At 45.0% G+C, this 25,124-nt stretch overlaps 3 protein-coding genes across 4 annotated transcripts; 2 read left to right on the plus strand and 1 right to left on the minus strand.

Annotated features, from left to right (window-relative positions):
* The first annotated feature begins 8,227 nt into the window (after positions 1 to 8,227).
* On the plus strand, positions 8,228 to 13,410 carry LOC109776818 (uncharacterized). Its single transcript, XM_020335486.4, has 5 exons — positions 8,228 to 8,681; positions 8,808 to 8,922; positions 10,512 to 10,626; positions 11,519 to 12,709; positions 12,798 to 13,410. Exons 1-5 carry the CDS (start codon positions 8,450 to 8,452, stop codon positions 13,038 to 13,040), a joined length of 1,896 nt encoding a protein of 631 aa, XP_020191075.1. The 5' UTR covers positions 8,228 to 8,449; the 3' UTR covers positions 13,041 to 13,410.
* A 59-nt stretch (positions 13,411 to 13,469) lies between these two features.
* LOC109776819 (probable zinc metalloprotease EGY2, chloroplastic) lies at positions 13,470 to 18,255 on the minus strand. 2 transcript variants are annotated; one of them, XM_020335487.4, is made up of 15 exons: positions 18,006 to 18,255; positions 17,823 to 17,895; positions 17,519 to 17,617; positions 17,241 to 17,342; positions 17,054 to 17,155; positions 16,866 to 16,964; positions 16,722 to 16,781; positions 16,422 to 16,529; positions 16,014 to 16,088; positions 15,812 to 15,917; positions 15,590 to 15,683; positions 15,013 to 15,166; positions 14,422 to 14,629; positions 14,128 to 14,288; positions 13,470 to 13,993 (listed from the first exon to the last, which is right to left on the minus strand). In XM_020335487.4, exons 1-15 carry the CDS (start codon positions 18,176 to 18,178, stop codon positions 13,739 to 13,741), a joined length of 1,869 nt encoding a protein of 622 aa, XP_020191076.1. In that variant the 5' UTR covers positions 18,179 to 18,255; the 3' UTR covers positions 13,470 to 13,738. The 2 variants fall into 2 exon arrangements, with proteins under 2 accessions (XP_020191076.1, XP_020191078.1); XM_020335489.3 differs by having other exon boundaries at positions 17,241 to 17,361; positions 18,006 to 18,231.
* A 1,923-nt stretch (positions 18,256 to 20,178) lies between these two features.
* On the plus strand, positions 20,179 to 22,715 carry LOC109776816 (uncharacterized). The gene is made up of 6 exons (XM_020335480.4): positions 20,179 to 20,564; positions 20,687 to 20,753; positions 20,841 to 20,963; positions 21,141 to 21,224; positions 22,093 to 22,179; positions 22,275 to 22,715. Exons 1-6 carry the CDS (start codon positions 20,494 to 20,496, stop codon positions 22,359 to 22,361), a joined length of 519 nt encoding a protein of 172 aa, XP_020191069.1. The 5' UTR covers positions 20,179 to 20,493; the 3' UTR covers positions 22,362 to 22,715.
* Positions 22,716 to 25,124: the final 2,409 nt, after the last annotated feature.

Here is a 25,124-nt window from a genome sequence, read left to right on the forward strand (position 1 = left end):
GGTGCGATCTATGATGTATCTTACCGATTTATCACTATCGTTTTGGGGTTATACATTAGAGACAGTTGCATTCACTTTAAATAGGGCACCGTCAAAATCCGTTGAGACGACGCCTTATGAACTGTGGTTTGGCAAGAAACCAAAGTTATCGTTTCTTAAAGTTTGGGGCTGTGATGCTTATGTGAAAAAGTTTCAACCTGATAAGCTCGAACCCAAATCGGAGAAGTGTGTCTTCATAGAATACCCAAAGAAAACTGCTGGGTACACCTTCTATCACAGATCCGAAGGCAAAATATTCGTTGCTAAGATGTATCCTTTCTAGAGAAGGAGTTTCTCTCAAAAGAAGTGAGTGGGAGGAAAGTAGAACTTGATGAGGTAATTGTACCTTCTCCCGAATTGGAAGGTAGTTCATCACAGAAATCAGTTCCAGTGATTCCTACACCAATTAGTGAGGAAGTTAATGATGATGATCATGAAACTTTAGATCAAGTTATTACAGAAACTCGTAGGTCTTCCAGGGTACGGTCCACACCAGTGTGGTATGGTAATCCTATTCTAGAAGTCATGATACTAGACCATGGTGAACTTACGAACTATGAGGAAGCGATGATGAGCCCAGATTCCGCAAAATGGCTTGAGGCCATGAAATCTGAGATGGGATCCATGTATGAGAACAAAGTGTGGACTTTGGTTGACTTGCGCGATGATCGGCAAGCCATCGAGAATAAATGGATCTTCAAGAAGAAGACAGACGCTGACGGTAATGTTACTGTCTACAAAGCTCAACTTGTTGCGGAAGGTTTTCGACAAGTTCAAGGGGTTGACTACGATGAGACCTTCTCACCCGTAGCGATGCTTAAGTCCGTCCGAATCATGTTAGCAATTGCCGCATTTTATGATTATGAAATTTGGCAAATGGATGTGAAGACTGCATTCCTGAATGGATTTCTGGAAGAAGAGTTGTATATGATGCAACCTGAAGGTTTTATCGATCCAAAGGGCGCTAACAAAGTGTGTAAGCTCCAGCGATCCATTTATGGACTGGTGCAAGCATCTCGGAGTTGGAATAAATGTTTTGATAGTGTGATCAAAGCATACGGTTTTATACAGACTTTTGGAGAAGCCTGTATTTACAAGAAAGTGAGTGGGAGCTCTGTAGCATTTCTGATATTATATGTGGATGACATATTGTTGATTGGAAATGATATAGAATTTCTGGATAGCATAAAGGGATATTTGAACAAGAGTTTTTCAATGAAGGACCTCGGTGAAGCTGCTTATATATTGGGCATTAAGATCTATAGAGATAGATCAAGACGCTTAATTGGACTTTCACAAAGTACATACCTTGACAAAGTTTTGAAGAAGTTCAAAATGGATCAAGCAAAGAAAGGGTTCTTGCCTGTGTTACAAGGTGTGAAGTTGAGTAAGACTCAATGCCCGACCACTGCAGAAGATAGAGAGAAGATGAAAGATGTTCCCTATGCTTCAGCCATAGGCTCTATCATGTATGCAATGCTGTGTACCAGACCTGATGTGTGCCTTGCTATTAGTTTAGCAGGGATGTACCAAAGTAATCCAGGAGTAGATCACTGGACAGCGGTCAAGAACATCCTGAAATACCTGAAAAGGACTAAGGATATGTTTCTCGTTTATGGAGGTGACAAAGAGCTCATCGTAAATGGTTACGTTGATGCAAGCTTTGACACTGATCCGGACGATTCTAAATCGCAAACCGGATACGTGTTTATATTGAACGGTGGAGCTGTCAGTTGGGGCAGCTCTAAACAAAGCGTCGTGACGGGATCTACGTGTGAAGCGGAGTACATAGCTGCTTCGGAAGCAGCGAATGAAGGAGTCTGGATGAAGGAGTTCATATCCGATCTAGGTGTCATACCTAGTGCATCGGGACCAATGAAAATCTTTTGTGACAATACTGGTGCAATTGCCTTAGCAAAGGAATCCAGATTTCACAAGAGAACCAAGCACATCAAGAGACGCTTCAACTCCATCCGGGATCAAGTCTAGGTGGGAGACATAGAGATTTGTAAGATACATACGGATCTGAATGTCGCAGACCCGTTGACTAAGCCTCTTTCACAAGCAAAACATGATCACACCTTAGTACTCTTTGGGTGTTAATCACATGGCGATGTGAACAGATTACTGACTCTAGTAAATCCTTTGGGTGTTGGTCACATGACGATGTGAACTATGGGTGTTAATCACATACAGATGTGAATATTGGTGTTAAATCACATGATGATGTGAACTAGATTATTCACTCTAGTGCAAGTGGGAGACTGAAGGAAATATGCCCTAGAGGCAATAATAAAGTTATTATTTATTTTCTTATATCATGATAAATGTTTATTATTCATGCTAAAATTGTATTAACCGGAAACATAATACATGTGTGAATACATAGACAAACAGAGTGTCACTAGTATGCCTCTACTTGACTAGCTTGTTGATCAAAGATGGTTATGTTTCCTAGGTAACGAGATTGAACTAGGTATTGAAGATACCGACAATCGAATCTCGGGCAAGTAACATACCGATGACAAAGGGAACAACGTATGTTGTTATGCGGTTTGACCGATAAAGATCTTCGTAGAATATGTGGGAGCCAATATGAGCATCCAGGTTCCGCTATTGGTTATTGACCGGAGAAGTGTCTCGGTCATGTCTACATAGTTCTCGAACCCGTAGGGTCCGCACGCTTAAAGTTCGGTGACGATTTGTATTATGATTTATGTAATTTGATGTACCGAAGGTAGTTCAGAGTCCCGGATGAGATCGGGGACATGACGAGGAGTCTCGAAAGGGTCGAGACGTAAAGATCGATATATTGGACGACTATATTCGGACATCGAAAAGGTTCCGAGTGATTCGGGTATTTTCGGAGTACCGGGGAGTTACGGGAATTCACCGGGAGAAGTATTGGGCCTTATTGGGCCATACGGGAATAGAGGAGAGAGGCCAAAAGGAAGGAGGCGCCCCCCCCCCTCTGGTCCGAATTGGACAAGGGGTGCAGCCCCCTTTTCCTTCTCCCTCTCCCCCTCTTTCCTTCTCTCCTACTCTGGGAAGGAAAGGGGAATCCTACTAGGACTTGGGAGTCCTAGTAGGACTCCCCACACTTGGCGCGCCCCCCTCTAGGGCCGGCCTCTCCCTCCTCCTTTATATACGGGCGCAGGGGGCACCCCATGGACACACAAGTTGATCTGTTGATCTATTCCAGCCGTGTGCGGTGCCCCCCTCCACCATATTCCACCTCGGTCATATCGCAGCGGTGCTTAGACGAAGCCCTGCGTCGGTAGCAACATTATCACCGTCACCGCGCCGTCTTGCTGACGGAACTCTCCCGTGAAGCTCTGCTGGATCGGAGTTCGCGGGACGTCATCGAGCTGAACATGTGCTGAACTCGGAGGTGCCGTATGTTCGGTACTTGGATCGGTCGGATCGTGAAGACGTACGACTACATCAACCGCGTTGTGCTAACGTTTCCGCTTTTGGTCTACGAGGGTACGTGGACACTCTCCCCTCTCGTTGCTATGCATCACCATGATCATGTGTGTGCGTAGGAAATTTTTTGAAATTACTACGTTTCCCAACATCAGTGTGGCGACACTATGGCGTCGTTCCCTTTCTGCAGGCTCTATCTCTTGGGCAAGGCTCTTCCTGTTGATGGTCGGGGTGTGGTATTGGACGACAACCTCTTCTCTTTGTATTGATGGTCCCATGGCCTTGACGGTGGCGCTCTCAAGGTGTACAAGTTTTGATTGTGGGGTGGTGCTCGGAGTCTACATTGCGGGACCTCGGCGGTAGTTTTCATATAGGCTTGATGGTGATGAGTGCAACCATCGCACGGCGACTCAGCCCCCTCTCACTTTAGGGCAAGAGAGCAGAGGGCTCCTTTAGGCGATGGAGCTAGATGGTGTTGTCTTTGTGGAGGTCTAGGTGTTGGCGATGGCATGGCTTCCCATGTCGGCTTGTCCCCTTCTCAAGTTGGCTTCATTCTCCGCTCCGGTTGGTTGCTCGCGGAAGAGATTTTAGAAGTCCCCAAGTGGTTCTTCTTTTCCAATCGATGTTGGCTTGTTATTTTCTAGGTTGTGTTGTTGTGCCTCGACACCATTGTATCATGCTGGTTATTTTTCTTTCTTTGTTGTGTGCTTGTGGTAGTGTGGTGTTTTAGCTTACCATATGGGCTTCATTAATTTAAAGCCGTGCAGTAGCCTTTTTCCTTAAAAAAATTAGGAATTTTTTCTACTTTTTTATTCCCATATCCTATAAATTCTTTGAATTAATGAGGGTAAACTGGCAATGTAGGATAAGCAAAGCGTCCCTATATCTCGTATTCAGCGAGTTTAGCTTCCGTCTCGTTGAAGGGGCAAGCGAGATGGGCCGGCCACCACGTGCGGGGCCACAACCTAATTTTTTTCTATATTTTTAATGCATTCTGTTCTCTTTTTTTCTTTATTTTTGTACTTTTTATACTTTAAAATAATCTAAATATATATATTATAAAAACACTCTACAAAAAATATTTGAAAAATATTGAACAAGTATTTGACAAATGTTAATCAAACATTCGGAAAAATCTTGAACGTGTATAGAAAAATTGTTGGTCATCTATTAAAAAGATGATGAATTTTTTTATCATGCATATAAAAATGTTAATCGAGAATTGAAAAAAATGTTGAACAAGTATTGGAAAGATGTTAATCAAGCATTTGGGAAATATTAAATCTGTATAGAAAAAGGTTTGCCATGTTTAAAAAATAATTAATTTTTTTATCATGTATATAAAAAAGTCAATAAAGCATTTGAAATTTTTTAAACAAGTATTTGAAAAATGTTAATCAAGCATTTATAAAATACTAAATGTGTATAAAAAATGTTTACCATGTATTAATAAAATGATGAATTTTTTATCATGTATATAAAAATGTTAATCAAGCATTTGCAAAAATGTTGAACAAGTGTTTGAAAAATGTTAATCAAGCGTTTGGAAAATGTTAAAGTGCATAGAAAAAATGTTGATCGTGTATTAAAAAAACGTTAATCTTTTTATCTGAAAACTTTAATCAAGCGATCAAATCAAAAGAATGTAAAACATGTGTACGAAAAATATGACCATGTATTTAAAAAATGTTAATCTTGTATTTGAAAAATGTTAATCAAGCATTTAAAAAATATTAAAAATATGTGTAGTAAAAATGTTGACCATGTATTAAAAAATGTCAAGTTTGTATTGGAAAAATGTTAAACGTGTATTAAAAAGAAAAAAAACGTTGTCGACATAGGGTCAATGATTTTGCCGGCCCGGCCTGCACTCTGCTCGCTGGCTACAATCTTTTCGCGAACTGAGCATAACTTAGATGGTTGTGTTCTTTGTGGCGGCACTAATCCATCAGGGCTCAAGTCATGATACTCGTATTTTCTGGATTTATTTCGGGACTTCCCAATGATGCCCGGTCAATGGGAGAAGATGTTCTCGTTGACTACGAGGTGTCTGTGGTGACTTCCTCAATCTTAAGATGTGCCCGGCTCGGTATTTCTTTGAATCAAACGACCAATATAAAAAAATCATAAAGATTCCAGCGCTTCAAAAATCCTATGGAATTCATTTGAATCGAAGGAGGCCCAAGACTAAAATCTCCCGTAATTGCCCGCTCTCACACAAAAATTACAGCGGTGCCCATTCGAACCAGTCGTGACCGATTTGAAACGAGGGGCAAACCCGACAAATCCGACCGTGTAACAACACGGATCTCATCAGATTCGCAAAAAAAAAAACACGGATCTCATCAGGCGCAGCACGCACGCGGCGCTGACGTCCCGGAAAGGGCAACCGCCGTGGCGCGTCACGGGGCTCCGGCCGCAACCCACACACTGACTGGCGGGCCACGCGGCACGACCCACCGCGCGCCGCCGACGGGTAGTATACGTGTTTCGGTGCGAAAAGGCCCGAGACGAGACAGTGCGGTGCGTCACGCGTGGGGCTGGCCTCGCGTTGTCCGGTCGCCTCGCTCGGTAGGACGGCACGTGGCTGCCGGTGATAGGTGCGTACGCCGGGTGGTGGGCCTACAGTCAGTGGATAGCGACACCTTCGGCCTCGTGTGTTGAGGCTGGAGAAGGGCCAAGCTGAAATTGCCATGCCCACACGCAGAGTGAGTCCGGAGCAAAATGATTATGCTATCCAAAACACAGCACGTTTTCAATGCTTATTAATCGTACGCCCTCCCCCCAAAAAATGTTCATTGTAAGTAATAAAAGTAATAATGTGGGCATAGTTCGGATATACAGCTGATCGACAAAAAAAAAAGTTCGGGTACACAGCTGGAATCGACACTGGAGCAACAATTTTGCCTGAAAATCACATGTTTTTGTTGCACATGATGCGAAAATGTCCGCGAGACCCTCTACCTCTAGCCTCTAAATATGCGAGGTAATTGTAGCACTCCCTCCGAACCATATTAATTATTGCTCATATAGTACAACTTCATAGTGTCTCGATGAATAAGCGAGCTGAAAATGCCCGTGATGCAAGATGAATCTATCTCGTCTTGGAATGCACAAGGGAGAATGCATACGTCGTTCGTGTTGGACTAATTTGTAGTAGTGTCTCGATGAAAACCACTATGGTATGTTAAAGCAAACGACCCCATTTGTTAAGCTCGAAAAAAGATAGCCCAGATGGTTCAGAACCACTCATCCTCACACAAACCAATTGGGCAACTACATCACAGGAAATATTGATTCAATCTTAGCGCAGCATTTCCCCAGAGCTCAAACCATAAGGTAAGGTTCAAGTACCTTCCATAAGGCCACATTTCGTTCACAGATTCTAAAAACGCAAGAATTGGTATAAATGCATGTGTAAAATAGAGAATTGAAAAACATAAAAAAAATGTAGACTTGCGTGTTTTGTTTCCAGGAATCAAAGTCAGACCGCAGTAAAAGATAGTATAATTAACATGTTATACTGATGCTAAGATCTTAGTCTCTTTCTCCATGAGTAGCAATTTGAAAAGAAGATCCAAATGGATAGGACAATCCATGCATTTTCCCTCTAAAACCGAGAACAAAGACAAATTTCCTTCATTTCTCTCGCTTGCGAGGAAAATGTCCTAGCTAACTCGCGCTCGCTTGCCAGGCGCTCACTTCCTGACAAGTTCAACTTCCCCGGTTGGGAAAGTGCACCTCCTCCCCGGTTTCCATTTGAAGATTAGGTGGAGGCTTGATACCGGAAAGCAGGGAGGGCCCACCTGTGAAATTCACGTGAGCGGTGGGAGAAATAGGCGGAGACTTGATCGAAAATTAGAAGGGCACACCCTTCAATCGAAGGGGGGAGATTACGTGTAGACTAAGTGGGCCTGCATGCGTGCCGCCTTAGCACCACACATCTTGGATGGTTCGCTCGCTGCAGCGCGCCAGCGCAAAGGCGTCATTTCGTGCGAAAATGTCATATTCCTGTGATTTTTCTCCACTTCTCCTTTTTGAACCAAAGACTCTTTGAACGAAAGAAGACATAAACTTCTATATTACTCCATGGACCAGATTGAACACAACAGTCCAGGCCCCCAACGCCACAAGATGTGTAGTAGAAGTTTGATTGTTGGGACAACTGGACCCGAGATGACTTCACTTCACTGCCAGTCTGTGGCCCTGTTTGGATCCATGGGTTAGAGTTAATTTGAGCTAGTTGGGGTCTAGATTGGAGCTAGTTGCATCTAACCCACCCAAAAAACTATCCCACCCAAGAGGTGCTAATTGGAGCTAGTTCTCGTGGGGCCCATTGAAAAATCATTTTTCTCTCTCTATCCCGTCAAGAGGTGCTAATTGGAGCTAGTTTTTGTGGGGCCCACTGAAAAAACACTTACCCCTCTCCATCAAATGCATTTATTGTCAATCTAACCCTGTCATCCAAACACCTCTATGGCCAGAGTTAGTTCATGGTTAGTCATGAGCTAGTAGAAACTAACTCTAACATCTAGCTAAGCTAGAGTATCCAAACAGGGCCAGTGAAGGCGACGGTGTGCACATAGCATTTACCTCTCCATGGACCAGATTGAACGCAACAGTCCAGGCCCCCTCAGCTATTTTATTTCGAAAAACACAAACGGATTTCAAACGGTCCCGGCCGAGTGAGGCCGCTAATTAATTAACCCCAACGTCCAAACCAAATTCAAATCCACAAAGCCTCCTTAACTCTCACCTGAAAGCAAAGCAGAGACCTTTCCCTTCGCTCTGCCGTTCGCTTCACTCCCACTGCTGCTCCTCCCCTCCTCTCCTCTCCTCTCGCTCGCTCACGGGCGCGCCCACGCAGGCAATCCAGCCCGCCCTCCACCGAGGCCACCCACGCGGGCAAGGCGCGCTCGCGCTAGATCTGGCCGGGGCAATGCGGCGGGCGGCGGGGTGACGCGCGCGGGGGGCGGATCGAGCGATGCACCGGGTGGCCATGGCGGACGGTGGCGGCGGGGGGAGGACGTTGGGGGCCGTCATCCGGGAGAAGGACGAGGAGCTCGCGCTCTTCCTCGAGATGCGCCGCCGCGACAAGGAGCGGGCCGGCGCCGCCGCCGACATGCTGCTCGCCGGCGACGGGGAGGACCCGGACGGGGACGGGCTGCTGCTGCTCGACCCCTCCCCGCCGCCGCCGCCGCCGGTTGTGCCAGCTGGTAAGGACGACGAGCTCCGACGCACGCTTCCTATCCGACCATTCCGTCTCCCTATTGGCTATTGCTGCCGTTTTTCCCCTTTGGCGAAAACCCTAGCTCACCCCCGGTCTGGGTTTATGGGCGCAGAGCCCAGGGCGGCGCCGGCGCCGGCGTACAGGATGGCCGGCGGGTTCAGGCGGGCGCCCGGCGGGGCCGACGACTTCCTCCACTCCGACGCCGGGGACAAGAGCGACTACGACTGGTAGGTGTCCCCGCTGCCTGCCTTTTACTCACAAATTTGTGATTTTTCCGTTACGGGCAACATAATCATTGGTGGGACAAGGTTGGGGGCTAGTCTGGACTTCACCATTGTGAATTCAATTTACATGTAGCCGGTTTGAAGCTGCCAATTGGTTGGTGCTGGTACCCTAAAGTTTGAGCCTCCACTCTTTTGGCAATGTAGGTGGGGGTAGGGGTAGGGGGTTTCTGAGCCTTGCTAATTGAGGGGTTCTGTTCCAGATGTTCCTTAAATTCGGAGCTACATTAATACTACTGTGTACTGCAAACTAATGTGTAGTTACATTAATGTACCACACTGTGTATTGCAAGATGTTGGGCTGCAAAGGAAAGTGTGCTTTCAGCTGCTGCTACAGTCCACACTACCAAACCTGAATGCCAAACCATAAATTTTGGCTTTCGCCCCATGCTGTTAGTTTTATTTATGTGCAGTGATCTACAAGTATATGAGATTTTGGCTTGCATAGCAAAATGTGCTTTCAGCTGCTGCTGCTACGGTCCGCACTACCAAACCTGAATGCCAAACCATAAAGTTCGGCTTTCTCCTGGATTTGGTGCTGTTAGTTAGAGTTTAGCTGTTATTGTTGGAAAGGTTGGGTCTTAGCTGGTTGTTGGAGCAACAGTTGGCTCCCTTGTTTCCCTTAGCTGCTGCTTCTTTCTTTGATCGCTTGCCTTGTTAATGTGTTGTAATCAGGGTGCACTCTTTTCTTTTAGCTATTGCGCTTTAGGATGCGCAATCCGGATGGGCTGGGTCTTAGGTGATTGTGAGATCTTCTGGAAAGCTCTTTTTGTTTGTGGAGTTGTCAATTTGTTGAGCTTTAGTTGGCCCCAGTTTCTTCTCTTTGCTTTTTTGGTTGGTTAGCTAGTGAATCCATCATGTCATGAGCTTTCTGTGAAATTTTTTTTGTACACAACTGGAATAGTTTGGTGCCAGACACATAAATTTCAACATTCAATACCTTAGCCCCAGCAAGCTACCTAGCTTAGCTCTAGTTGATTTGAAGTGTACTTGATTGCCATGTTTGGACTTACCTGCTAAGTTTTTGTCCTTAATGCATGTCCGATCATTAATTTGCCAGCAAGTGTGTGAGTGTTAGATCTCTAGGCAGCCACTTAACATTTGAAGCATATTCTTTTTGTTTAGAGGGCTATTGGATTGTTTGGTGGTGATTGGTTGTTGGTAGGTGGCAGGTGAACTATGGAACAAGTTCACATGATATTTGTCTTGATTGGTTGCTTGACTTTGTAGGGATGCAATTACTTAGTGATAGTGACATGTTTTAGCATGAGTCATGAAATGGATTTGAGTGGGCATTTTATAATTCAGCTAATCATTGCCCATCTATTCCATTCAAAGTGCTCAATATCAGACACTGTGTGAGACAAATGGCTCCTTTTGGTGCATGTTACACATTTGATCGTTTTGTTGCTCGTGGTTTTGAAGTTTTTTAAGTTCATTCTGCTACACCATACATTTTATTTAGAGAGCACAGCTGGGCTGCAGTTCAGAGTATTTTACTGACCTTCCTGACCAATGAACTTGTTCACTTTCAGGCTTCTCACTCCACCTGGAACTCCACTCTTCCCATCTCATGAAGCTGCGCCAAAAAGGTCTCCGGTGAGCCAAACAGGATCACCAAAGACTCGCCACAACTCTTTGAAATCAAGGGTGAGCCATTGGAACATGACGTTACTTGGTTTATACAAGAATACCTATTGTGGTGAATACTTCTCAGCAACCCACATAATTCACAAACCTGCTATCATGGTGGATATAAAGTGATATGATCTAGCTGAATCTGTACACCACGTTATAATATCATACACCACTTTATAGTATACGGATATTATTTTGGATCTGGAAGCAAACAGGTTCTCCATGGATTTATCTCCAGATAATACTTCCTCGTCTCATAACTTCGTAGTGGATTTTTTTTCTCGGAGATGGCACTTTTGAATTTTGATTAGTGTGTAATGTATTTGACTGAACGGTTTTACTTGTCTATATTTTTACGGGGTTGGTAAATGGTAATTAATTGTTTCCATTTTTTAGAAGTCTTCTAGAATCTAGGTTTTTGGGTAAACTTCCTATTTAAGTATGATGAGTACTCTTCAATAATTTCTTTTTAAAATCAAGGGTGAGCCATTGGAACATGAGCATTACTTGGTTTCTACACGATTACCTATTGTGGTGAACTTCTCAGCAATCCACATAATTCCACAAATCCACTCATGCTGGATACAAAGTATGGTCTAACTGAATCTGTACACCACTTTTACGGTATACAAGTATACTTGTGTCTTCCGAATTATTTTGGATTTTCAAGCAGATAAGCTCTCCATATACTTATTATCTATTGTCTCATAGCTTCATCATGGATCTATCTCAGAGATAGTACCTTTGATTCATTTGTGATGTATTGGACTGAAGATCTTACTTGCCTATGTCGGTACAGTGGTTAAGATGTTCTTTAGAATCTAGTTTTGGGGTTCCGTTGCGTTCTCTAAATATGATGTGTACTCATAAGTTTCTTTCTGTCTGCTCTTGCATGGTATTTTAGTTGGCCAATCATCCAGATCCTCCATCAAGAACCACACATCCACTGAGAACATCGTCATCAAACAGCTTGAACTCAGCTGCGACAACTCGTCGGCCGACATCATCTGGAGGGCCTACGTCTAATTCTTCGAGACCTTCAACACCAACTGGACGTGCTGCATCGACCACCGCGTCCAAAGGTTCAAGACCTTCATCCCCCAATGCTCGGGCAACTCTGCCTGCCAAGACTGGACCTACTGCCCCAAGATCTTCGACGCCCACTTCCAGGTCAACACTTCCTTCAACAAGGTCAGCACTGCCTTCATCAAGGTCAACAACTCCATCAAGGACATCTGGCCCTGCTACTGCTACCAGGACATCTGGCCCTGCTGCTGCTACCAGGACATCTGGCCCTGCTACTGCTACCAGGACATCAGTTCCTTCAGGTAGAGCATCAGCACCTGCTAGCAGATCATCAACGCCTACTTCAAGATCATCAATGCCTGCTACTAGGTCAACTACACCTTTGTCAAGGCCCTCCTTACCAGCACAAAGCAAGCCTGCATCAAGGTCATCAACCCCAACAAGGCGGTCTTCTGCCCCTCCCACCCACACCAAGCACAGTAACTTGCCCGGACCAGTTCGATCCTCCTCAATCTCCAGACCAGGACCTACAATGCCCAAAAGCTCTGCATCGGCAGCGACAACAACGGCGCCAGCACCTTCAAGGGGCAGCTCACCTACAGTCAAATCAAGACCATGGAAACCATCTGAAATGCCCGGATTCTCGCTTGATGCGCCTCCAAATCTGAGGACGTCGCTGCCGGAAAGACCAACCTCTGCTACTCGTGGTAGGCCTGGAGCACCTAGTTCTAGATCTTCCTCTGTGGAGCCTGGGCCAGCTGCTCGACCGAAACGCCAGTCTTGCTCTCCTTCAAGAGGGAGGACTTCAAATGGCAGTGTGCCTTCAGGGAGTTCCATGCCGGCAGTGAGAAGATCACATCTTAACGGAGGTGACAGTGTGAACCCAGTTCAAATGGGCAATAAGATGGTTGAGAGGGTAGTGAACATGAGAAGACTAGCTCCTCCGAAACATGATGATCAAAGATCCAGCCTCAATAGTTTGTCAGGAAAATCATTAAATTCTCCAGATAGCTCTGGCTTCGGTCGGTCATTGTCAAAGAAGTCACTGGACATGGCACTTCGGCACATGGTAATTTATTTATTTCTCTCAGTTTAGTGAACAGCAAAAACTCCTCCTTTTAGTTAAATTAAATCTGAGGTGTAATTCTTGTATGCAGGACATACGGCGCAGCATTCCAAACAATCTACGGCCTCTTATGACGAGCATTCCAGCATCATCTGTGCATAGCGGCCGGTCTGGCTCCACAAGGGGCAGACCGATAAGTGTCTCGGACTCCCCTCTTGCGACTAGCAGCAACGCCAGCTCCGAGCCGAGCGTCAACAACAACCTGATGTGCTTTGACAGCATCGACATTGACGACGAGCTGTGCAGCGATAGAGCAGGACACTATGCACGATGATTTGCCTCTTTGCTAGTACAAAGTTCTGACTCTGATGAATTTTCACGACCACAAAATGTTAAGAGCGGCAGCGTTGAAGATCATCTCTGATGAGCTCTATTCTCATATGTAGGTTCTTTGAGTGTCCAATGCTCATTCATTTATGCTATGTGGGCTGCTCCATGTCCAATGTTAATCCATTTATGTTATCGAGAAGGATCCGTCTTTTATATGTTCTTTCTTCGACCAGTTCATTGTGCTGGTAGCGAAGCATGCCCCACTGGCTGAACTGTGTTGAGTTTTGTTGTATCGCAATGTAAATTCGGTAGCTGTTTATTTGAAGTAGTATATGATTTTGGAGTTGCCAGTTATGGTAGCTCATCTGGCTGAATGTTGAACCCCATAATGTCAGGGCTGCTACCTTAATGCTACTGAAATGTTGCAAAAATCTGTCATGAACTCATCAGCAGAATTGAACAGATGGACAGTTACAGCCGGAGCAATGAACTGGACTACATTGTTCTACTCTGATACAAGGTGAACTTTCACTAGCTACCACAAGAAAAAACTCCTGCTTTTTATTTTGCTACTGCAAGGAGCACTTGAGCATCAAAGGCTCCAAGCTATTCTTATGATCACAAGGAATCGCGAAGATGGCAAGACATCTCACAGATACAGTTGGAGGAAGAGAAGCCGCGGCGAGTTTCGAAACTCTTCTGTCAGAAGTCGAAATCAGTAACTTGCGAAGGGTCGAAGAGGAACGGGTAGGGCAGGCAGACCAGGAGCCCCAAGAACAAAATGGCGACGCCGAGGCCAATGTAGCTGTTCTCGGGTTCTGTTATCTCCTCGGAGAGGGGAGCGATCGGGCCCCTCTGCAGGAAGAAGATGAGCACCGCCCAGTAGAACGCCACGTCGCTGAAGAGCGACGAGAGGCCGAGCAGTGCAATGGTGACGCTGCCGAGCCGGGATGATACCTGTTGCAAAATACAAGTTTGGATTCATCAGAGGGTGCATTGCAAGTCAAGGGTGAGAAAAGCAAGCACAGAAGTTCTTCACAGCTTCAGGTAGCATTCCATCCTGTTTATTGTTTGAGCAGTAGCATGTTTACCTTTCTTCCCCACATGGCGAGCGCTATGCGGCCGCCGTCGAGCTCTCCTGCGGGGATGCTGTTGATGGCGTTGATCAGGAGACCAGCCCAAGCCCACAATACCAGTGGGTTGATGGATAGTTGTGTTCCTTCTTTTAGAACATCTCCAAGAATAAGTTTTGCTGTAGGCAAGGAAAGATAATATCAAATTAGACACCGTTTGCATAGTTCAAAAGCATGCTGTTTTTGTGCAGTCTATATCTCAGTACATTCAGAACGAGGATGATCCATAGTTTTAGACTTTAGTATCCTTACCAAGACCACCAAGAAGAAATGATTGATGAAATATGGCGGGATCTACGATGATACCAAGACCGTCACTTGGAGGTAACGTGAAGCCCAGCAGAAGAAGACCAAATCCGAGCGAAAACCCCGCAACCGGTCCAGCAGCTGCTACCTTGAGCAGGTCCCCGCGATTGCGGACGATATTGACTATTCTGGTGATGCCACCAAAAGACCCTATCTACAGAGAACACAAAAATGAGATACTCATAGTCAAGTAGATAAGACTGGAATGGTGCAAAAATGAATGTTACTGCCAAAGCTATGATCTATCTCCCAATATTCCTATATTTCTAGAAGGCCGCTAAGAACACATTTCAGATCAAACATTGCTTTTGCATTACAAATAGGAAATACAAACAGAAGAAAGTTAAACGAAGTTCTTCTAATTTGGTCTCATAATCTGGAATAGCATGTTATATAATTAAAGGAAATAAGTAATCAAGGAAATCATCCAAGATTTTTTTTCCTTTTTATAGAGAATGGCAATTTTTTAAGCTAGGCACAATTTCTAACAATTAAAAACATACACTCCTTAGGTGAAATTGTAGGCTTGCACCTTACCTGCCAGCTAGGAACAAAATATGGTACTGAAAGCTTGACCCCAGCATCCCTAGCAGCAAGGATATGTCCAATTTCATGAACCCCTACTATGAGTCCAGTTACCAAGGCACCAGGAAGTCCATCTTTCAATAGCTCAAGGTTATCAAATGTTGATCTGGAGAAGAATATATCGTGAGAATTAGCAGACTATTGTCTGGCTTATGATATGAGGAAATACACAGTTCTGTTTTCCAAAGTAAAGGGAACAGTAGAAATTATTGCATGAATCGAGATGTATAACTAATGTAATTGACCAAACAAATTTTATGTGCATTAGGAATGCTTTGTCATGACAGGAAGACAGAAGTTTTAGCATCAAATTGCCAAGTGTCTAGATAACATCACTTGGCTCCAGATGAGACTTCAAAGTTTTTTTAACACAAAGGTATAAGCACATACTGCCATTCGAAGATGACATCAAGCTAGAGAAACTGTAAATTAATTATTACCTTAAAATTCTTATAGTACAAAGAAATCAACAATTATCCGAACAGAAGGCAAAGCAAAATGGTGAATAAATGGAAGAGAAACCTCATACAGCAAGTTGTCCTGAAGGACAGGTACATTCCGAAGCAGCAGAGTGAAGATGGTAACTACTCCGAATGCACCAGCAGCAGCCCACTCTGGGACGGCTGAAAATTTAATTTACCGACAGTTGGATCAGACATAGTAATGCAAAATTTGGGTGCCTGACATAAGAAAAATATTTGACCAATTCATGAAGCATTGACTGGTGAAGATATGAGGAAAGAATTATTACATCCAGTGGCAGGCTCCACTGTCTGCTTAGGTACAACTACTGCAACTGGCTTCTCATCCTCTGGATTGATGAGAAGAAAAACCTTAAATTCATCGCCAAATTTGTTCTGTGGATAACCGGGAGCAGCACACAGATCAGAACATTCACATATTTGTACACACTTATATCTGTGAAAGGATCTACTTTTCAAGTATCTTGTTACCTCTAGTCGAGTTGTGATCTTTTCAAAACTTTTGGCTGGCACACCACGCAAGTTCCCTTTAAATAGTATTCCACCCTAATGTACAAAAGTGAAGGCAACAATAACAATCTGTCATTTTGAGCATTTGATGCCTATTTACATGCTTTCATTTGAGATGAGAATATGAATCATATAGTACATGATCAGTTTAACAGAGCAGTCATATTATGTCAGAATATTTGGTTGATTTGGCCCAATGGCATGCCTGGTCATGTTGCCACATAGTGGTTCGAGCATGGATGCTACTTCATAAACACGATTAGTAAACAAAAGGTTGCAACTTGCTAGTGAGATCGATATTTCATTGGAATAAGTAACAAAATCTGCTGTATGAACATGAAGATAAACTATGGCATCTTAGATGCTCACCTCATAAGGCTCGTGGCTGGTCACGAAGAACGTGTCAAAACTGAAGACTTGATCCTTTAGGATGTCTACTGTAGCCTTGGGGATACTCACAGCTTCTTCAAGCTGTTGCTGCAGATCATTGAGTTTTCCGAGGTAAACAAGAAGGCTCGTTACCCTCATCGGGTTTCAGATTTCAGAAACATTGAACTTTAGAGAATTCTCTATTTATGATGAACAAGCAGTATATCTCTTTGATTTTTGAAACTCCACCCAACTTTTGAACATGCAAACCAAGAAAACTGAAACGGAAACAGCGGTTACCTTCATTCCAGGCAAAGGGGAGCCACTAGCAACATTAACATCAACCTCCACCACCTGCTCCTGTTTTTGAACAGAATATCCAACATGTCATGACTACATTCTCAATGTCTTTCTGGCATATATACTAGATCACTACAAGCGTACCTGCGCAGCGCTGTCAGCGGCTGCAGTAGCATCTCCGTCGATGTTCCGAACCGTGTCGCTAGCGCTTACCGGCTCTGCATTCGGGGATTCATCTTTCGTCTGTTTTTTAACAGAATATCAGACATGCTACTATATATGATGGCGCTCTCAATGTCTTTCTGGAATAAACTAGATCATTACGAGCATACCTGCGCGGCGCTGTCAGCGGCTGCATTGACATACCGGTCGATGTTCTGAAGTGATGTGACAGCGGCGCTTACCGGCTCTGCATTCGGGGATTCATCTTTCGTCTGTTTTTTAACAGAATATCAGACATGCTACTATGATGGCGTTCTCAATGCCTTTCTGGCATGAACTAGATCCCTACGAGCGTACCTGCGCAGCGCTGTCAGCGGCTGCTTTAGCATACCGGTCGATGTTCTGAAGCGATGTGAGAGCTGAGTTTAGCGGCTCTGCATTCGGGGATTCATCTTTCGTCTGGTGAGGCATGGGAAAGCTAAATAATTATAGTTCAGTTACTTGCATGTCCATCCATCTAGCTAGGATTCTAGGTCTAACATACATAAGAACTCACACACTGCAGATACTCTAATTAATAAGGCATGGTGCATTTCAGACTGTATTTGAGAAATCTTAAAGGCAAAGATGGTTACATTGTCTGCACCAGAATCGGTCTCTGCATCTGCATCTGCTTGGACAACACCGTCGGCTGGAGGCGATGGAGCATCATCATCAACAGCCCCTTTTTTCTCCTGGAAGGAAGGGAAAATGAATGCCTGCTTGCTTACTGACTGCATTTTGTTTTTCCAAAGCTGATTAAACTTGTTTCGGAATTATACGGGAACTTAATTGGACACTGCTGCCAATGGTAGCATATATACAATCGTGATTCGATTCATGGTTCGCCGGTGCGCTACTGACACTCTGAAGAAGGGGAGAGCTTTGTGTCTTCCTTACCTCGTCGCCATTGCTGGCGGCTGGTGGCCCGGGCTCGTCGGCCGCACGGCATGCGACCCTCCGGCTCCTCGACCTTCGATTAGCGCCATGAAATCGTGCAATGGATCATGGATGTGATGAGCAATCTAAGAAACGGCATGGAGAGCTTCATGTCCCTGACAGAAACCAAGAAACGCCGCTCACCTGCTGAGAGGGCCGGCGGGAAGCGGGAGGGATGGGGAGCGGAGCGTGAGCGTGAGGCGAGCGCCTCTGCTCCTCGCCGGTGCGGAGGTGGACGCGAGGAGCGGGCGGTGGCAGCAGCACCCGTACGACGACGTGGCCTGCGACGGCGGCGGGCAGGGAGGAGAAGAGCTCATGGCCGTGGAGTCGTGAGCGGGGAGGGGGAGGACGCGCGCGCCTTATCTCTTTCTCTCCTCTTGGAAACGGGTGGAAAAACAAAAGTTGGGAGATCTTTTCTGCGGCTGCGATCTGGCGCCAGCACGAATCTCAAAGCTAGAACCTTCCATGCCCAGTGATTTTGTACATGCATTGCACGTACCACCCGATGATGCATTTAAAAAAAACTAAGTTCAGTTTTCAATAACAAAATATCTCTTATGAAAATTAAAGATCAAATATTAATACACACGATTGGTTTTAAGAAACCAAATAATTATGCGACTACCTAGAATCAGACAGACCGTCAATAATTTTGCGGAAAAAAAATGTACCGCTCGTTCTCATCCACAAGAGGGTACTGAGAAGGCGGAAGAAGCTTTCTATAAGCACACAGTCTCAATGTGGCTTAGTAGTTGAATATGTTAGGATGAGCAACCAAACAAACCACCATAAGATTGTTGTGCATAAAACCGTCCTTAAAACATACCTCACTTGTGAGGACTAGGGGTCTGATGGCAAATGGGGAGGGAGGAGTTGAGTGTGAGCATGAAGCGACACGCACATCCTTAATATCACGATAACCGGCGCGAGATGAAGAGCGACGTCAGTGACAATTGTATGACAAGGATGTGTCCCCCAACATCGGTAGAGGAAGAAGTCATGGTGGCGTAATGGCAAAGGCATGCACCTTATTTCTCATTTTTAAAGGTCTCCTCAAGGCATCAAAGGTCGGACAGACGTTTCAGGCACGGATTAGAGGACCAGAGCTCACCATGCTTTTTGTGTGATCAAGAGGAGGATACGGTGGATCACATACTACTACAATGTGTGTTCGCACGGCAACTTAATTTGGTTCCAGCGTTTCTCAAGGGTTAGGATCAATCTGGCTCTGCTGCCTCCGGTGCAGAGGGTTGAGGAGTGGTGGGCTTCGGCGCGGAAGCAAGTTCCTAAGGCACAACGAAATGTTTTTTACTCCCTCACCATGCTCATCTGTTGGTGCCTCTGAAAGCATCAAAACGAAATGGGAGCACCATAGATTTCATTTTTTCGGAGCTCCACCTTTGGCTAAGGCGGGAGCAAGTGAATTCCAACAATTAGATGAGTTGCTTACGTGTGTTTGGAGTGATGGAGGTGTGGGGTACCGTGTTGTCATGCCTAACCCACTTGTAATCTCTTGTACATAACTTCTGTCTTCTATAAAACTAAGGTGGGGTTCTTTCAAAAAAAGGTATCAAAGGTATCCTATGTCTCCTCCCCACGCTAACTTAACTGGAATTTTAAACCTCTTCTTATTCCCCCGCTAACCTACATGGGAAGCAAATGAAGTTGCAAATGATCTCGCGAGGAACTCGTTTAGAGATAGATCTTCTAGTTAATGGGACTCAACATTCCCTGATTTTATTTCTCATGCCATTGTAAATGACCTTGCGATTATTTGAGAAATAAAGTTTTGATGTTTCAAAAAAAAAAGACTACATGGGATTTTCCTTCCATTGCTTAACTACATGGGATTTGATCTTTGTACCAAAAAAATGGATTCTCTAACTTAACAAACAAATAGAGCTTAAATTCCCGAACTCGTTAAAAAATATACTTCCTTTGATCCATATTACTTGTCTTAGATTTGTTTAAGTTGTATCTAACACTAAAATATGTCTATATTCGTACCTAGACAAATCTAAGATAGGTAATATGGATCGAAAAGAATACATTACAAACGCTAGATTTTTTTGAGGTATTACAAATGCTAGATGTTTGACCATCTTGATCATCGGTTTTTGATCCACTGCCCCTAAAATGCCAAGTTAGGCATCTTCAACACTGCCCCTCAAATCCCCTCATTCGTCTAAACCAGCTTGTCCGGCGCATCTGGGCGTTTCCATATTTGGCATGATATGAGCTGAATATAAGGAGTGCCGATGAGTCTGAAAGTTTGGGCCGGCTACAAGAGTCCACTTGAGTGGCTTTTTTTTGTTCCGGCACTAGCCGGACAGCCCGTTGGGACGTTTGGGTGGACATGGAGTCCAGTTGCAGATGCTCTCGCATCGTTCAAACCAAACAGGAAAAAAGAAAACAGGCTCAACCCGTCCCCTTTGCGACCTAGCTCCCGTCCGTGCGCCGTCTCCTCTCCTGTCCCCCTCCTCCGCCGCCGCGCTGCTGCTCAAGAGCTGCAAGATCGACGCCGCGGTCCAAGCACCCGACCCCGCGACTCCGCCCCGCCTCCGTGAACGCCGCCACGCCGAAGAAGAACAAAGGGGAAGAAGAGGCCGACCCTCGCCGCCGGGCCAGCGGCATGAGGAGCTTCCCGGTGGCCGGCGGCCGCAGCGTCTCCCTCGCCCTCTTCTCCGACGTCTCCAACAGCCGGTGCGTCTCCTCCCCCCTCCTCCTCCTTCACCGCTGCTTCCGTGACCTCGCGAGTTAGTTGTACTGCTGGACAGAGTTCCTGCTTGTGTCACGATTACTGATGATGCTGGATGAACACGCAGGGAGCTCCTCGACCTGATGCAGTCGGGGAAGCTGGAGCCGGAGGCCGCTTTCATCAACGCGTCGCTGGTACTGTGCCGCACTCTCCTGTATATGCTAAATCACACCAATTGCTGCGATTGAGGATACCAATTAGTTTGGTCGATGCAATGTCAGGTGCCGGACGTGTTCCCGGTCCTCGCGGCGGCGCACAAGGCCCTGCTATCCAAGTCGAGGGAGTCGCTGACCACAAGGACCCTGCACTCGGAGCTCGTCTATAATTGCTCTGGCTCGAAGCATGTGAGTCACTCTAGCTGTTAATTTTTTCTTCTCTTTTCAGATAGTTGTTATTACTCCTTTTTGAGGGGAAGCGAATGATTACTCTGGATGTGCTTCATCTTACATTACATGATGATGGCCTTGTTCTAGCAGACTAGCACGGTGTGGTGATAGTTTGCTTGGTTTTGTGTTTTTTAGATAACAGAGTCCCTGAAGCGGTGCGGTATCGCTGATGACACGCAGTATATCCTCGCGGCTCGGTTTGATGCTTCAGATGAAGAGGTATAATTGTTCAGGATGCACCCCTTTTTCAGTCATGGTTTTGAACCTGTCGGTTTCTTGCTAATAACCCTGCTTGAATTGACTCTGAATCTTGCTGAACCTGTCAGTTTCTTGCTAATTGCCTGGGCTTGAGTACCGCAATTCCAAAGTTTTGAACTTTCTTGCCCTGACGGTTGTAGTGTAAAAACTGAAAAATCTTTCAAAACCTAGCTGAAACTTTCTTGCTTTGGACATCTAGTGTTAGTACTCTAATTATGGACCTCGAATCAAGAGCTTCTTGTGATGACTCAAGATTTCAGTAAATAACTTTTAAGCGTTTTATGTGCATCAGTCTGGTTCCTATTACCAATTATTGGGATATCTGAAGAAAAAAAGCATTATACGAAACCAAAATTCTCATGGCAAACTGATATCTTTGATTCCATATCTGGGTAAAAGAAAAATTGTGGGACCATCTTTGAGTTACTACTTACTACAAAATATGAAGTTCAAAACGAACAGTTTGAAATTCAAGTGTCTTCTTATAGATGTTTGATCATAATATACCAAAATCACCTATCCTAGTAATGTGCATAGCAGTGTGGAAGAACTGCAGAACATGCCTGGAAACATTTTCTGAAGAACCAATACTAAAGAACTGATGGAGCTCATCTCCCTCTCCTGCTCTATGCAGACCACTCTAAATGTGTCAGAAGCACTATGAGATTAATTGAACAAGCAGTGTTACTGTATATGGTGCTCTCGAAATAAAATGTTACTTTCAGCATGCACCCTCAGCTTCATACCATTTATATTCCTTATATACATCATTATCATTCTGAATGGAGGAATTCGAGCAACCATTGAGTGTGAAATGGTTACATCACAGATGAAAGCACTGGAAAAGCTTATCAGCGGAACCGAGATTGATCTGTCGGAACTGGAGACAAGAGCAGACCAACCAAAGATTCTGAAGGTTTTTTAGCTGAACTTGACACTAGCCTTATGATTCTGAGTATCATAATTGTTTTATTTTTCCTTTCCTTGACCCATTTTTTTCCCTACTGGCAGCAATACAAAATAACTCCCCAAGAACTATCAATATCTACGCTGCCAGAGGCAATCGTTTGCAGGATTGCTGCTCGAGACGCTCTCTGAGGTCTTAAAACGATAGCCAGGACGTTTTCCAGCTGTGTGTGTTGAATTATTGGGACGAACACCGCATCTGCCGCGCCTTTTGTCATGGTCAAAGCTCGTGGCAGCAGGGTGTTTCAACCCTGAACCTAGGAATTGCATTATGGTAACATTTAGTCCTGGATGCTGTAGCGACAACTGAATAATATGTATGGTCACAGGCACACAGCTTGAGTGTTTCTAAGATCACTCCATTAAGATTTCATGCAAGCAACCTTCAGTGATATTGCGATGTTGACTCGGATCTGTTGTTTCGGTGGCATTGCGGAACATGAGTAAAATCAGCGAAATATGTGTGGCCTGGGGCCATTGGTTTTATTTATGGCTTTATCATGAACATAATGATGTGGTACTACTGGGATGTTGTTGCCTCCATGTAATGGTTCACGTGTGTGTGTTCTGTCCAATGATGATGTTCGTGCAAGTTTGCCAGCATATCCTCAACGGTTTCTTTCAAAATTTACATGGATATCCTGCTCCCAAGGATCTGGTCATTGGCTTGGCTGTGTCAGTGTCACTTGGCTGTGGCTAATTCTTCAGCTAGGCAACAAGATCTGATCTCTGCAGTTGAATTCTTCCCACTAGCAGCTCGCCACACTTTCAGGCTTCTTTGTAGGCCATGGTAGCAGTTATTGTCAGTTAGTTTTTATTTTATACTATTATTAGTGGCTGCTTCATGTTTGCCAAAAAACCTCCTTGGAATATACCCAGCACAACAATCATAGACCACATGAATGGGTAAAAATGACTCAGATCTGAGCTCTCACTTGACCAATCGAATAAAAACAAATTGATGCATTATTGTACTAGCCTTGTAAGAGGGCTCACTTGACCAGCTAAATCCATTTTTACATGCAAGATTTGGACCTCGGATTCATGAAGGGATTGAGAGATAGCAAGCTTGAAGAAGGTCAACAATGAGGGAAGAACAGAGCTCGAAGGATAAGGTTCAATGGGAAAGAAGACCCCCTTTTATAGGAGGGGAAAAAATTCAACTGTTATGCTCAGCCCGCACACGAGCGGTACTACCGCGGGCTGCAGCGGGCGGTACTACCGCTCAAGCGAGCGGCACTACCGCTGGGGTCAGAGCACACGGGGGAGAGAAGGAGACCACGAGAGGAAGTGGCAGCGGTGGTAGCCGCCGTACTACCGCTTATGGGCTAAGCGGTACTACCGCCCTACTGCCGCTGCTACTGCCGCTCCTCGATCGAGTCTAAGTGGGGTCAACGATAGTATGCCAGCGGGACCACTGGTAGACTACTACTGAAACCCGACACGAGAAATGCAAGACCCAAATCGAGGCGGTAGTAGAGCGGTATTGGAGCGGTACTACCGCCTGTCGCTACAGGCGGTACTACCACCGCTATCGACCGCGGTACTACCGTAGGTGCAACAAGAAAGCTCCAAGCAAAGCAGATGCAACAAGAAAAACCAGAACTGCCATAACTTCTGCAAATGAGTTTCGAATTGAGCAAACTCAAGCTGGTTGGATAGATGACGATGAGTAGCATCCAAACAGCGACCGGGGAGGTATGCCTAACAAATAGAGGAGTGAAACCTTCAACAAAGAAGAATCGGCATAACCTCCAACATCGAAAACATCATAGAAGATGCATGTGAACTCTGTGTTCGATGAACTCGAGCTTGTCATGAAGATGACCAAAAGCTCCAAATCTCAGAAGGAGAAAAACCAAACAAGAACCAAGAAAGATGATGCAAGAATGCAATGGTTTGAGCTCTCTACGAATGATACGATCAAGCTACTCACTTGAGAGCCCCCCTTGATAATACGGCAATCGATCCTATAACCCAGTCTCCCAACTACTAGCATGAGTCCGGTAAAATAGAAAACCTATCAAAGGCAAACCTTTGCCTTGCGCATAATCCACTTGAGCTAGATGATGACGATCTTGTCCTCCTCAAGATGGATCACTTTTCTTGATTGATGAAGACTAGTTGATTGCTCCCCCATACTCCACTATGGGTGAGCCACTCTTCGGGCACATCTTCACAAGTCCATTGTCACCACAATGGACGACAAGCTTCAAGCATGATCTCTTCGTGATGCTCCACTTGAACTTGCACAACGCAAACTTGATGATGATCACCACTTGATGTCATCCTCTCCATGGGTTGTATGATATCTTCCTCTTGACGCGAGCCCATGGAAACAAACCTAACCCCACATAGAACTCTCACATAGACCATGGGTTAGTACACAAAAGCGTAATGCACAATGGTTACCATACCTTGGGATCACTTGACCCCTCTAGATACATCTTCTACGCTTTGTGATCAACTTGATTCACTCTTGACTTAGTCTTGATCAACCATGTATCATGACCAGTCTTTATATAATTCCTTCAAAAGCACCTTGATCAACACATAAACTCCTTGAAACCATCACATAGACTTCAGGAAATTCCTATTGACAAATCTTTCAAATATAACTCAAGGCAACCATTAGTCCATATAGATTGTCATCAATTACCAAAACCAAACATGGGAGCACCACATGTTCTTTCAATTGGCTCAACCGATCCCCGTGCGCACGATGTCAAAAAAAGAAAAAGGAAAAAACTCAAAGTATCCCCGCACGCACCAACAACCCTAGCTCCCTGCGACCGCGCCGTTTTCTCCCCTCCGCCGCCGCGCTGTTGCTACCCCCAACAGGTTGGCCCGTCGGCTCCGCCCTGCTAAAAGTGAAAGTGCCAACTAGAGTTTCAG

Source organism: Aegilops tauschii, chromosome 3, assembly GCF_002575655.3.
Source record: "Aegilops tauschii subsp. strangulata cultivar AL8/78 chromosome 3, Aet v6.0, whole genome shotgun sequence".
Lineage (NCBI taxonomy): Eukaryota > Viridiplantae > Streptophyta > Magnoliopsida > Poales > Poaceae > Aegilops > Aegilops tauschii.